Consider the following 15,707-nt stretch of genomic DNA (forward strand, 5'->3'; position numbering starts at 1 on the left):
CTCATAAAAATAAAGCTTTTTCGGAGCAATTAGCTTTATGATTTGAAAGAATTTCAAAGTTAAACATGAAAGAAAAAACCTCTTGCCAAGTGCAATCCCTAAATTAGAGACAATATCGTCAAACAGTGATAGGTCTGCTAGTGAAGGTGAGTGTTATAAATGGTATCAGAACTTGTATCCAATTAGAAATGTGTCAACTAAAACGTTGGACCCCATTGGGTTGGATCATGACCACCAGTGTGGTCGGTCGACAGTGTGCCAAATGTTGGACCGGAAGGGATGAATTGTGACCACGAATGTAGATGAATGTAAAATGTACTGGCAGGCTATCTGGTGTCTAATCTTGATTCAAATGCAATGATAACTACTCTCATACCACCAATATCTTTTCAAAACAGTTGGCTTTAGGGTTCGAAAAAATACCAATGTTAAGCATGCTCGCCTAATGGCTAAATTGAAAACAATATCAGCAAAAAAATGACAAATACACCAATGAAAACAGATTGTTATAATACATGTTTTTATTTGTAACATTACTTTTACATAATAATTTTTTTTTAAGAATAACTTGCCAATATTAATTAGACAAAAGAAAAACCATAGTTTCATACATAATAATTTTTTTTAAGAATAACTTGCAAATAATAATTAGACAAAAAAATCATAGTTCCATCCTAATTAGTAAATTCATGAATAATACATATACGTATGTATTTTCAAGAAAAACTTTCATTTTCTATATCGATTTTAAATGTACAGAAAAATACATGTATGTTTTAAAGGAAAAGTTAAAAACACACATTAAACGTATTATTGTATTATACAAATAAAAAAAATGTATTCAGAAAAAATAAATAATTTCAACTATTTTTTTCTCTTTTACATCAACATAAAAAAAATGTGTATAAAAAAGATTTCTTATTTTATTTTTATTCTTTTAATTATTTACTATTTTGATTTTTTTATATAGTAAACTATTGTTATCTTATTAATGTTGTATTTTTATTATATGTATTAAAAATAATTAATTTTAATATATATTTAATACCCACATTTTTCATTGGGTATTTTTTATTTTATAACGTATTATACATATGCATAATAAATTGATAAACTTACTGTTTATATATTTTTTGCTAACTTTTCTGTATTTTTAAATAAATAAAATAATTTATACACTTACATATTGTTTATGTATTTTTGTCGTCCGTAGTTAACGAGCTATAGTTTCCATAGTTACCTGGTTTTTCATATTAAAACTGATATAAATTGAAAATCTGTACGACATATACAGATAGTACCTAGTCCTTCCTTGTTGAATGGCCAATTGTTGAAACAAAATGACAAATAGTCTTCTTTTTATTATTATTTAGAAATTGATGTGGGTGCCATTGGCATTGAATGTCTCAAACCTAATCTGGCCAATGGAAATATCAGAGAGAAAAACTGTAATACAAAGAATATTCAAAAGAACTATATATGGCAACACAAACGTGCTCAAACTGTAATACAAGGAATATTTAAAAGAACTATATATGGCAACACAAACTTGCTCATCCATATAGTTTTAAATTGATAATATCATCTTTGAATCTACTCAGTGAATGAATTGAAGCACTTCAATCATATATTAAACCCTAATTCAATCTATAGGAATTAGTTTAGGTTCAATTTTATAAATTTAATTAGTTTAAGTGACTTGTTAACTAAATAAATTTTTAAAAAGAAAGATTAAACAAAAATATAATTGAAGAAACCTTTAAAAAAATAGATTCATATTTTTATCTGAAAATTATACAGAAATTTTTAAACCAAAAGTGATTATTAGAAACTTCATTAAGGGGTTTCAATTCTTCGAAACTTACCAGATGGGATTCGGGATTCACATGCCAGTCAATGTTTCAAGAAAGTTCATAGTTTCCTTCTTCAACATGATGCTTTCATCGTGGTGCAATGTTTGACGGTGGAATTTTAGTGGCCAAAAGTGTTTTGACCACCACATGTGCTGAGTTGACTGTTTCATGTGACTTGTAATAAAAAAAATTAATGTCCGAATTGGCATACCCGTCGATATGTCCGAGTGGTTAAGGAGACAGACTTGAAATCTGTTGGGCTACGCCCGCGCAGGTTCGAACCCTGCTGTCGATGCATTTTGCTAGTTGCTCCTCCTCCAGTTTTTTTTTTTTTTTTATCTGAAATTAAACAAAAATTAGAAATAGAAAAGACATCAGGTCCATCTCAAACGAAAAACACCACACCGATAAAAAGTAGGCTCGCAGCCCATAATAAAATGTACAAATCCAAATATCAACCCCCAAAATGATATTATCTGGGGAGTGGGCTGAGATTGTCTTCTACTGAACAGTTCAGCTGTCAACTTCAACTTCAAAAACAATGCATTTCTTCTTTCACAACTTTTTTTTTTTTACCACTCCCATCTTATTCAAAGAACCCATAGTACTGTTTCAGGACTAAACAAAGAATATATCAATAATTAACAATAAAATCATGCTACTTTAATATCATTCTTTCAAGAATTTTTATTTTTATTTTTAATTTTTTGCTATTCACTCTCAAAAAAATGAAAAACATCAAGTTTTAGCCAAGGATCACCTCTCTCTCTCTCTCTCTCTCTCTCTCTCTCTCTTTTAAACAACTTATATATTTCACCGTTACGGAAGTCCTTCCACCAAACAAAAAGTTTGGTGTAACTCTATTATTTTCAATCTAAATTCTTTGCCTTTTTTAGTTAGAAAATCCATGAATGATCCAACTACAATATTTGGGTCATTTCAACCACAAGTTAAAAGCTCCAAATGACATGTTATCCGAATGGTATGTTTTTTTGATATTTTATTAGATTTAACGGTCATAAATTAGTGCAATTAAAGAAATATAAACATTACCATGAAGGTTTTTTTTTTTTATGGGGAAAAAAAAAAAAGAGTAACATATGGGTTTTTTTCTTGTGAAAGATTGAATGGTTACAAAATTGTTCAACCAAACAAAAAAAAAAGCGTTTCCTTGTTTTTATTAACCACTTTATTTATTAAATTTTAATTACCAAGTCGTATGGATTTTAATTGTAGTTTGCAACATAAAGCTTTCAACTAGTGAAAGTTTATCAAATATCATCTTCTGTCGCCAAAAAAAGAAAAGAAAAAAAAAAATCTCTTGGTAGGTTGCTTTGAAACCTCTTATGCGGATTCATTCACACATACTAGAAAATTCAAAAGAGTGAATAATAAATAAAACTAAATTAGCGACTCTTTAAACATTACTATAAAAAATGATGAATAAAAAATAACAAGCAAAAAAAAAAAAAAAAGTATAGAATGACTAGAATCACGGGACTCGAGTGTGATGAGAGAGAGAGAGAGAGAGAGAGAGAGAGAGGTACATGATACGATGGGTGGAGTGGTATAACTGCCCATAATTCATAAAAGACCAATTCAGCAAGTAGAGTGTAAGAAGAAGAAGGTAAAACGCGTTTGGTTTGGTGGACGTGGACCTCATCTTTTGTTTCTTTACAAACCGATAAGAGAGAGAGTATTGGGAGCCAAAATTGCAAGGCGCAAAATCACGGCCACAAAAAAATAACTGGGCCCCACTTCTCCCTACCGAACACGTAGTAAACAATAAGAAATCCAGGTGCGGACCATGCGGTAGGGTGGCATTCAGCCTTTCACTGAACGGAGTCTAGCCACGTCAGCGAATCAGAATCTCTTTCAGTGAGCCCCTCTTCCACGTAGAAGACACGTCAACTTCATAAGAGGCAAAGAGAAGAAATATCCTGCCCCAACCAAGGAGGCGAGAAACCGATGGCCCGAGTGGGCCCAGTTGGGGGCTATTTATTATATATGTATAATATATATACACCACAGAAAGCTTTGGTTCCCTCACGAACCAACACTTGGCAGAACCAACAACCACAGCCTTTGAAGCAGCCCCCCCCCACCTTGGTGCTGTTTTTCTCACCCCTACCCTCCTTCCTCTCTCGAGCGTTCCGACTCTTTATTACTTTTACTTTTATGCCCCTTCACTCCTTTTCCATTTTTGTTTTAGTTAATATATATATCACTCTATAGATATATATACATATATATATTTTTTAAATGGCATTGGCAACCTAAAACTAAATTAAATTGCTAAGAAAAAATCAACTTCTGCTATACTTAAAAAAGAATCAATAAAATTTGATATTAATAAAAATATTATTACATGTAAAAGTTATAAGTAAACATTTGATAATTTATTAAATTGAATTCTTATAAATTCTATAATTATTAAAATAGGCGTATAGTGTATATAAGATTTTTTTTTAAACAAAAATACAATAATTTATATATAATAATGTTTTGATACTTTTTATACTAAACTTAAATAATATATAATAAATCATCAATAATTTGTATACTTTTTATTACAGTTTTTATTTGGGTTTTTATTTAGAAAGTTTTAATTTAAGTATGATTCTTTGTAAGGTAAATATGATATGGTATTATATTAATTAATTAAGAGTATTTTAGAAATTTAAATTTGTATGTCTTTATTATAAAAATTTTGGATTTTTTAAATCATTCTAGAACCTGATTTTAGAATTATTATCCAAACTTCTCGAATAATCAACCCTATTATACTTTTACCATAGGTTTAAATAATAACAAATTATTTCATGATTAAATCTAGAACCCTTGAATTATTATCAAACTAAGCCTTAAAAGTCTTGAACTATTCTAAATTATCGTAGCTTTATATTTTAAACTCCAGCAAAGTGTGTAATACTAATAATTCTAGGATACATGTATTGTAGTAAATATATATATATATATATATATATATATATATATATATATAATTAAAATTAATTATTATTTTATTGAAGAATTATTTTGAGAAATTTTTTTATAAATCTAAAATAGTTTTATTCAATATCATTATTTATACACTATCATTTAAATATATAAAAAATATTAAATAATTTTATAAAAATTTCTAATACTTAAAATACTCATAATTCATAGAGACTTAACTAAGTTAAAAAAAAATACATATATATATATATATATATATATATATATATTTTTTTTTTCCATAAATCAAGCACTACTCCATGAAAACTTTTCATAGTGTTTTTGGACAAAATTGATAGTTATTAAAATTTCATAAACTTTTATTTCCAGTTATAACACTTTTAAACAATAAAAAGATACATTCATTGGAGTATTCAGTCTTAAAATTATAAACATTTCTAAAAATATTTGGTCGTATACTTATGAACATATTTGAAATGTTCAGTTACAAACTTCTAAATATATATTTAAGATGTCTGTATTTGAAAATATTTGATTGCATATTTTTGAATGTATTTAAAATGTTCAGCTGCATACTTCTAAATATATTTGAGATATTTATTTATACAAATATTCGGTCTTCAAATTATAAACGTCTCTAAACATGTTTGGTCATATATATCTGAACACATTTGGAATGCTTAGTTACAAACTTTTGAATATATTTAAGATGTTCGTATTTAAAAACATTTGGTTGCATACTTCTGAATACATTTAAAAAGTTCAATGTATATTTCTAAACACATTTGAAATATTTATATATAAAAACGTTCGAGTTGTAGTTTTAAATATATTTAAGATGATCAATCATATATTTCTTAATATATTTGAAATATTCAATTATATATATATATATATATATATCTGAATACAAATATATTTAATTATTAATTATCTTTAATAGTATTTTTAAATGGAAAAAAATAAATTTATAATGAAATTGTATAAAATTTATTTGATAGTATAACTACAACTTTTTAATATTTTTTTATTTTTGGATAATATGGAAGGTAAGATTAAATATATATTTAAGCAATAGTGGAATTTGAACTTAGGCTTTCTTTGTCAAAAATTAAAAGTTTCTTATCAAACTAAACAAATTCCATATTAATTTAATTATTAACATCTGATTAATTAGAAATTCAAATTAGTGATTGGATATGTATAGACTCTTAACTCTTAAGAAAGAGCGTTTTATATACAAGCAAATGTAGCCTGAAATTAATTACTAAGCCACTCCACTACAAGAAAGTCTTACTGAGTTTGTCAATGGCATATTTTCCATTAATATCTACCTCGTTAAGGATAAAATAATAATAATAATAATAATAATTTATTTATTATTTATTATTATTATTATTTTTTATCTTGCTTCTAAAATTTATTGTACAAGCGCGGAACTGACCCGCATTTATTAAATTTTCTTAAATAAGAATTAACAAAAAAGAAGAAAAAATTAGAGGAAAATAAGAGGGGAACTGAGGTGTCGAGGGCTTGAACCCAGGAAAGTAATTTCGTGATTTGAAGGAAAAGCAGGGATGTTTCTATAAATGGCTGCAAGTTGCCCCCTTTTGTTTTTCCCCTCCGTTTCCACTCATCTTGTACTTGCAGTTGAGAGAGAAAATAGTTAAGAGAGAAAGAGAGAGAAATTCCAAAGACTCCAAGCGGACTCTTAAGACCTTGCAACAGAGAGCCAAAAAAAAAAAAGAAAAGAAAATTAGAAAAAAGGAATATTACAAAAGAGATGAAGAACTGCGAACTGTGCAAAGGTCTGGCTAGGACCTACTGCGAATCGGATCAGGCGAGCCTATGCTGGACCTGCGACGTTAAGGTCCATGGAGCAAACTTCCTGGTGGCTAGACATACCAGGAGCGTTCTCTGCCACGCCTGTCAGGCTCCGACGCCATGGAAAGCTTCCGGTGCCGAACTCGGCGTTACAGTTTCGGTTTGCGAAAACTGCGTTGTCGGAGTCAGAAATAGAGGTCAACAGGAAGAGAGCCAAGGAGGCAATGAAGATGAGATTGACACTGGAGACGATGATGATGATGATGATGATCTAAATGGAGACGATGACGATGATGATGATGTTGATGGTGCTGATGATGGGGAAGAGGATGAAGAAGAGGCGGTTGGTGATGGTGACGATGATGATGAAGAAGACGCGGATAATCAGGTGGTGCCGTGGTCTTCCACTTCGACGCCGCCTCCACCGGCTGCAAGCTCTTCGAGTAGCGAAGAGTCCGTGAGCAGGTTTAACAATGGCGGTGGCGAAGTTTCTGAAACAGCTCAAGTGTTTTCTTTGAAGCGATTGCGAGAGACCGATCTTCTTCCACCTCAGGTCTCTATTTGCTAGATTTCTTTTGCTTTCCCTTATTTTATTTGCATTTTCACAATTTCAACTTACTATTTTGCTTCTGCGAAACATTTGGCTTCTCTTTTATGCTCTTTTTTTTTTTTTACATAAAAATAAAAATGGAAAGAAATAGACTGTGTTTGTCTTCGATGAGTTAAATTTATGAATCCGAATATTTTTCCTTGGAACAAAATGAATCAGTATGATTAATGCGTATCAATATCGCAGGAAGATCTCGGTCGTTCATCTTCGCAACGGAGATATTCGTCTGGAACTGACGGCGAAGCAACCACTCCTTTAGACTACACGATGACGAGGCCCTTGAAAGACCGTAGAACCGGAACGGATCGGCCCGGTCAAGCCCAAACCGGTTTGCGAGCTCCGACTGTTGTTGACTCGCTAAAGAGATTTCACCGGCAAGATAACGGAGAACTGAGCAGACAATCTGGAGCCATTGATCTTAATTCTCCGGCGTCTCCAAACCGTTCGATCTGAGGTAGTACGTTGATGGTTCTTTTTTTTTCTTTCTTCAATGTACCTTGCTCTCTTTCTGACATAACACAGTGCTTAACTTTTAACTGATCCTGATTTGACAAGTAGTTAAATATGTATTTAAATCAAGAGAACGTTTACATTTAAATTTGATACATATGCTTTTTCTGAGATTGTATTTTGTGATTTCTATTGTTACATATATTCTGTATATTTTTGTGGGATCCGAGTTTGGAAAGTAAATTCTTATTGCTTTTTGTTCAGGCCTAATTTTCAAGAATCATGTAAGTTTTAATTGCTTTGGCTGACAAAGTATGCGATAATGAATTATTCTAAATTCTGCTGTGTAAAAATGTAAGAATGAAATCTTTTGAAGACGTAGTGTTTGTTAGTTAGTTTTACGTTGTGTTAGGATAAATATACAATATAACTTGCACTTTTTAGTTGGCGATTTTGACTTGGCCTAATTTCGAAATAGGCAAAAGAAAAATCAATGTTCTTGATATTGTTTGTGATTCTTTCACCCAAAGGGGTTTCAAATTTGAATTTGATCACTGTGTTCCTCTTCCTCGATTATGCAATTGGGTTATCCCAAAAAAGTCAGTGAAGCTTTGCTATTGAGTCTAGAAAAGACTTGACACCGTCCAATTGATGTATGGAGCGTGATCACCAATTCTAAAAATGGCAGGTGTCAGAAGAATGCCATGGCTAACCTTAAGGCACGCAAGTCTATCATAAAGCTCTAGGTGGGGGGACCTCTGGTAATGCATGTGGACGGAGGTCGTCTCTGTAACACTACTACTATTGTGATATTTTACAATGCGTGTCATCCCTTGTAGCCTTATATCCCAGTGAGTCATCCAACCAGTTATGGGAATACTGTGCTTGTTTCATTTGCCACACTTTTTCCTGCACCTCTCTGGTCTATTATGGAGACTGAATGGTTTTTTATGGTAGCTACTTCAGCTAGTGGATTACTTTTTCTTAGACTGGTTGATTATACGGATTAGCTTTGGCTTATTAAGCAGATAAACATTAATTGTTGATAAGATGAATCCTGATTGGGTTCTTCATATTCTGCTTTTTCTTGTTGCTTAATTAATTATGAATGTGTTTCATAATGGTTCAGGAGATATTTTGTGGTGGTTCTTTTTTTAAAAATTGCTTTGGTTAGCGAAAATATCTTGGAGCTAATGGCCTTCTCCGTGATTAAATTAATAGGAACAAATTTTTTAGTATATTTCTATGTTATTTTTGTTTAAAATAATGTATATCTTATGGCCGGCCATCACATCAACTATGGGGATATAGGAATTCAACTTTATTGAAACTGGGAAGAGTCTATGTAGATCATGATCAAGGATTATTATTTTAATGAAAAATGATTTGATAGAGCTTTACCTACCTCAGAAGAGATTGTGGCTGAGGGAAGCTCTCAGTATGTATACCACATGCTCGGCGACCAATACATTTGTCTAATTATCTTTTCTTTAAAAATAAAATAAAAATAAAAATAAAAAAATCAAAGTTTGTTTTAGAGATGTTACCAAGGAACGTTTTTAATCAATTGGATGATATTGAAAAAACAGAAAGAAAAGAGTCAAAGTGGGTTTTTGCTTCTTGTGGCTGAGAATTGTTGAGTGTTTTGAGGAATGGTTTTGTGTGGTGGTGAGCTATACGCTTCTGAAGAAAAATTTTCTAAACCACCAGGAAGATATTGTGAGAGGCCTCTGGTTAGTCTTTAGCATTCTGTTGGACTTCGTGATACGTGTGACAGTGACACAAGAATTTATTACTAAATTGGTTCCTAATGCGATAAAGCATATATATTCGTTTTTTTAAAGTTTTTAATGCGACGCGGTTTTATTCGAGCCTTGGACGATGGAGGTTCATCTAAATTCCCACGTCTCATATTTGAGAGACAATAGCAGAATAGTGAATACAAGATGTTCTTACACAGTTTGGTTGCTACTTTCGGCTCATTATTCCTATTTAGAGAATACTTAAGCACTATTAATCTTATAATTGAACCTATGGAATAACAGAGATAAAAAAAAGTGGAACACGTAATAACAAAAATGCAATAATTTTAGACTTATGGATCACCCAATTATTGATCACATTTTTTACATTCAAAATGTTGATCAATTTTAATAACAGCACTCACGTCCAATTATTGACCATGCTCACTTTTTTTTAAAAAAAAAAAAAAAATAATTCCTTTTTTAGCTTCAAAAATTGTTCAAATCAATAATTCATGGAGACACTCACTGCTCATTAACATGGACAAGAATTATATAATATTTAATCAGTGAATAGGTCATATTCAAAATAGCTTGTCAAATTATATAAAATTATAGGTTTGAAATGAGGCCAACTAAAAGAAAAGGTCTATAATCCTCGTTGCTTCTAAAGCCCCCTGGAGACCTTGAAAGAGCCACCTCATTTTCCAAAATAACGTCTTGGGGTGAAGAAAGGGACAAAGAGAAGCGCGCACTAAAATCGCAGCTTCCTAGTCCAATCATCAAAATATTATGCCATTTCCAAATGATGCTCCACCATGCTATTTTCGTCTATAGCTGCTACATTATTCCTTAATACATGTGGATGACAAGCGGCATTTTTGGTGCCATCTGAATTCCTTTCAATAATTCTTAGTATTCAAATTACAATGTTGCTGGTCCAAATTTGGCAATAGACAAACCGCTCCATCACCTAATTGAATTATATAACCACGAATAACATGAGAGATTGAGACCCCTCTTCGAGAGAGCCCGATTTAATTGACACATATGAGTGTCTCAATCTCCTATCCCAATTGGAGAACATGTTTTTCTATCTGCTAGTCTGTAATACATCAAATGACGCATTGCCCAACTAATGGTACTTCCAAAATTAAACAAGAAATTATGAGCAACTTCCATTCCACATAAGCATAAATTTTGTTTATCAATTATTGTCGTCACATATATCAAATGAAAATAAAAATAAAAATAACACAGCAACTAAGAGCAATAGGTCACCCCATCTTCACCAGGAAATAATAAAACAATTAACGAGTGAACTGAACAAGGATTTCTAAAACGACCCATAAAGAGATTACATCCCCATTAGTGGTAATTGGAAAACTAGTTTCTTACTGTAGATGGAATGAGTGTTCATTCCCTATAAAACTGTGAAGAAGTTCAGAAATATTAAATTTCCAAGAAGTAACTTTGATATATTTCATAGCATGGACGGTTTAAGAAAGCTTTATGGGTTCACCACACAGTTGCTCCAACTCACTCTCTAAAGTTTTCAACAAATTTGCTTTGTTCCGCCTATAAACCCAAGCTTGGGCATTCCGATCCCAGTCAAATCTGGAAGGACCACTGCATGAAAAAACATAATCTTGATAAAAAATAAATAATTGAACATTAAGATTGTCAAGACAGAGTTTAAGGCCATTATTACATACGACCAAATTCACATCTTAATGATACAGTTTGTCATAATATTTCTGATGTTTATAAAGCATCCCTCAATGGATATAAGTCTAAAAGCCACTGAAAATAACCAAGAAGAGGTTTAGTGCCAGATTAATAAATGTTATATTTATTCTGCATAGGAAGTTTACAAGGAGCTATCGTCCTCTTCAAGAAGAAAGAAACAACAACTTTTGTAAATGTCTCTTTGATATTGAATGTACTAAGAAAACAATGCTCACACCTATTACCTACAGCTAAAGGTACATACAAGCCCTATGAATGTCCCAAAGATGACTACTAATAATAGATTTCAACCTGCTGATTGTAATGGAGAAAACACACAACTAATAATAGATTTCGACCTACTGATTGTAATGGAGAAAACACACACACACACACACACACACACATAGATGTCAAGAAAGAGATAAAGAGACAGAGGAACACCACACACACACACACAGAGATGTCAAGAAAGAGATAAAGAGACAGAGGAACACACACACACACACACACACACACACAGATGTCAAGAAAGAGATAAAGAGACAGAGGACTGCTGAACAGCATGACTTGTTAGGACAAGTTTATTCAATTTTTTTATCTTCAGTATCAGAGTTCAAATATTCTGATATACAAAATTCCTTCAACGTACATATACATTTGAAAAAATATAACATATGGCCAACTTTGATGGGTAAAATGTAATTGTTCAACCTTTGTATTATCCTTTTCACTTTATGATCCCTTAATTGGTTATGATTTTCAATCAATTTTTGCAGGTGAAACATGTTTTCAGCAGTTAATTGTGTTCCAAGTATATAACATCCACAGACATGGGCTTTGAGCTTACATTACCATATATGTATAATACATAAATAAATTATTTATCATTGAACACTTTTAGCACTATCTTTACCTGTTACCAGAAATCACCCAACTTCACCCTTACGTAGAATTTTAATGCCTCCTTTACAATTAAATTCTATACATCATGGCTTCCTATGTTTCAAGAAATCATTAAGTTATTCTCGCCAACTATGTGATTCTAAATTTATACCAGTCAACAAAACAACCAAAAATCTTAGCACAAGGCCACGAACTTCTGAACTTAACATTACAAGAAAATTTTAAATATAGGCCCTTTTTAGACATATATTTTATTTTCAGGATTAATAAATTTGTGCTGACCATATCTCCGGCTATGCTATAAATGCATAAAAAATTTTTGATTCAGCTGTACACATCTAAAGAAAGTAAACTTTAACAACATGCAATCCATATAATGGAAAGACATGAGACCACAGTATGAAAAGTGTCACTTGGAAAAACTATCCATGTTGAAACTTTATAAACACAGTTACATAGTGAATCTCTAGTACTACAAAACTTAAAAATTTGGAGATAATTCTACAATAGAGAGCATACCTCACTGGGGAAGATAGCCAAAGTTGTCTATTAGGTGTTTGTTTGTTCAACACATAGGTTCCAAGATTCCCGAGTTTTAAAGTTAACACCTCATTCTGCCAAATTCAGAGCACTATTATTAGTTTAAGCAGATTACCTTCCATAACATTCTGAAGGGTATAGTCAGTCTCACCTCATAATCAATGTCAAAGCCATCGGCTTGTACATTATCCCCATATTCCTGTCAAGCACCCCAAAAGCTAAAACATGAGAATTAAGATCACAGATTCATAGTACCTATGAAGCTCTTACTGCAATACACTTTAAAAATATGAATTGCGGATTAACCAAAAGTAATATAAGGAACACATCTTCTAGCTACTATAAGCTTGAATCAAACTAATAAAAAAACGTGTTTAAAAACTCTTAGAAAGCATGAAATGGGTAAGCAGAAGAACTAGTATTTACTGCGAAATATACCAAACAACAAATATTTCTAAACTTAGAGCGCTTAAACAAAAATCACGAATCTTAAAGTAAGCAAATGTTGAACACTTGAACTAATGGGACGAATCATTTCAAGAAGATGAACATATAAGTAAAGCAAAAAAGGACACCAACGAAGAGAATTACCTCCAGTTTCTCTTGAAGATCATGTATAGTTGAATCCGCTAGCTTGTGAAATTCATCCTCCTGCAGCAAAGAACTGTATCACATTAATCATTAGCAGAAATTCATAATTACATTTTCTTAGTAATTACAAATTCATTCGATTGCTCATATAATTTCCATACCAATCCTTAAAAAGTGCGAAACTTTTATATAATTTGAACCTCAATTTTCATTTCTTATGGAAAATATTCTTGATATTTTTATTTCTTTTATTTGTCATTCTCGGCCCCCCCAAAAAAAAATAAAAAAAAAATGAACACAGTTCCTTATAAAATTTCTCTTTCTTTTCCATAAAACAAAGAGAATCTGCTAATAGAAGAATACATACCGATAATCGATGGCAGCAGGGCCTTGAGATTCTCCATCGAGATTCAGAGGTCGGGAGCAGAAGCTTCTAGAAGCGACCGAATAACAAGGTCTATGCGTATTCACAGAAATGTCGAAACATCGCGAAGCTTGTGGAATACAAGAAAGCGACATGTAATTCGAGCAATAAGAAGGATGAGACGGAGAAGATGAAGAAGGTGGAAGCTTGAGGAGCCTCCGTAGCCTTCTCAGCTGAAGCAGCTTCGAAGCCATGGCGTTTCAGTGCAAGAGCAGGCTCGTCTTTGATAAGGCTTTCGTATAGAGCAAGCCCGATCTGGATAATTGTTCGCAATTCTGGGCTGATTAAATTGTTACCATCTTAATCTACAAGCCCATCATGTATGGATTTGGGTTCTGAATCTGTTATTGGCCCAAGGTAAGTACTTTTCCTTGAGGATCATTTGGTAAAACGCTCATGTTTATGTTTATTTTTATTTTGTTCTTATTCAAATTTAAAATCTTTGTAGCAAAATGCTTCTTTAGAATAATATTTTTTTTTTTTTAGAAATAAAAGTTAGAATAATAATCACATCATGTTAATTGATACAGCAAGATCATTTGTTTTTTTTCTTTTTTTTGGCCTTAATTTCTAATCTTAAATCTAAATGCATAAGACTAAATGTTAACAAAACATGTTAACTAAACTTATAATTTTTGTACTTTCAATAAAATACATATACTTCTTTTTGTATCTTTTAAAAACATGTCAACTCATAAGGATTTTCTTTTTTTTTTTTTTAGCCGAAAAAAATGCAATAATGTAATCTCATGATATTTGTATTTTTAATAATAATATAGATGCAATTAGTGTTTCGGCAAACATGGGAAACAAGTTGCCCACATTTAGGCTTTATTTGGTATGATGGAAAAATGGAAGGATAAAACGGTAGGGATGGATAGAAAAGTGAAGTATAGAAGATGTTATGATTGTTTGCTGTGGAGGAAAAAAAGGAAAGGATATAAAACTTTTCATCCAAATCACTCCCTTCTATATTAGATGGATTATTGGACGGAAAGTTTCTCTTCTTCTTTTCTTTATTCCTTTTATTTATGAATTTTCAATTTTATCCCCTTTTTTTTTTTCTATATCTTTTATTTTCCTTCTCTTTTTTACTCATCTTTTTTTCTTACTCAGCTTTTACGTATATATATATATATATATATTTTTTTTTTTTTCTTAAAGCTTTATTTTTTTTATTTTCCATATTTTGCATATTTTTTTCCTTTTACTTTTGCTTTCTAATCCAAAAATTTGTTCAAGGTTGCTGCATGAGAGAATTACTCTCTCTATATATATACTCATATATAATTTTATTTTATTTTTCATTTTTAAATTCATTTTTTTAATTCCTTATATCTCTTTTTTTTTTTTAATTAAACTCGTTATCTATTTTTTTTTATTATCATGTCCTTTTCTTTTCTTTTCTTTTCTTTTTTTTTTTCTTTTTCTATTATTCGTCTAGCCATATTTTTTTGGCATTTTTACTCATTTTTTTCAAACTATATCTTTTCATATTTTTAACTCAAAGCTTTTTTTCTTTCTAATTATTGATTTTATCTTATCTAGCATGCCTTTTAGTTCTTCTTCTCTCACTCTTCATTTATGTATTTTCAATTTTATCCATTTCTCTTTTTCAATTTTTTATTTTCCTTCTCTTTTTTATTCATCTTTTTTTTAACTCTTTTTTTTTCCTTTTTATATATTGTATGTCTTTATTTTTCCTTTAATTTTTGTATTTTATACATATTCTTAAATCTTTATTTCTTTTTTCTTTTCTTTTCATTTTCTATATTTTCCATATGTTTTTCCTTTTTCTTGTATTTCTAAGCCAAAAATTTGCTCAGGATTCCTGCATAAGAGATTTACTCTCTCTCTCTCTCTCTCTCTATATATATATATATAAATATATATATATACACACACACATATACTCATATATATATTTCTTAATTAATTTTATTTTATTCATTTTTTATTTTTAAATTCAAGTTTTTTACCACTCATATCTTTTTTTGTTAGAGATATTGACAGCCATGGATTCCAAATTTTATTGAGGTTAACAAATTACACCTTAAACATTTTTTCCTGTCAATCTG

General features: G+C 30.9%; 2 protein-coding genes and 1 non-coding gene across 4 annotated transcripts; 2 read left to right on the forward strand and 1 right to left on the reverse strand.

Moving 5' to 3' along the window:
* Positions 1–2,066: 2,066 nt before the first annotated feature.
* On the forward strand, positions 2,067–2,148 carry TRNAS-UGA (transfer RNA serine (anticodon UGA)). The gene has a single exon. It is a non-coding gene; the product is annotated as a tRNA-Ser (tRNA).
* A 4,166-nt stretch (positions 2,149–6,314) lies between these two features.
* LOC107416946 (ATP-dependent RNA helicase DRS1) lies at positions 6,315–8,771 on the forward strand. 2 transcript variants are annotated; one of them, XM_048472640.2, is made up of 3 exons: positions 6,315–7,191; positions 7,435–7,702; positions 8,299–8,771. In XM_048472640.2, the coding sequence occupies exons 1-2, from the start codon at positions 6,598–6,600 to the stop codon at positions 7,699–7,701; spliced, it is 861 nt and encodes a 286-aa protein (XP_048328597.2). In that variant the 5' UTR covers positions 6,315–6,597; the 3' UTR covers position 7,702; positions 8,299–8,771. The 2 variants fall into 2 exon arrangements, with proteins under 2 accessions (XP_048328597.2, XP_015880980.3); XM_016025494.4 differs by having other exon boundaries at positions 8,387–8,771.
* A 1,822-nt stretch (positions 8,772–10,593) lies between these two features.
* LOC107416895 (frataxin, mitochondrial) lies at positions 10,594–13,864 on the reverse strand. Its single transcript, XM_016025446.4, has 5 exons — positions 13,573–13,864; positions 13,206–13,278; positions 12,766–12,813; positions 12,594–12,688; positions 10,594–11,069 (listed from the first exon to the last, which is right to left on the reverse strand). Exons 1-5 carry the CDS (start codon positions 13,821–13,823, stop codon positions 10,940–10,942), a joined length of 597 nt encoding a protein of 198 aa, XP_015880932.3. The 5' UTR covers positions 13,824–13,864; the 3' UTR covers positions 10,594–10,939.
* Between the last annotated feature and the right edge of the window lie 1,843 nt (positions 13,865–15,707).

Source organism: Ziziphus jujuba, chromosome 4 (assembly GCF_031755915.1).
Source record: "Ziziphus jujuba cultivar Dongzao chromosome 4, ASM3175591v1".
In the NCBI taxonomy this organism is placed as follows: Eukaryota; Viridiplantae; Streptophyta; class Magnoliopsida; order Rosales; family Rhamnaceae; genus Ziziphus; species Ziziphus jujuba.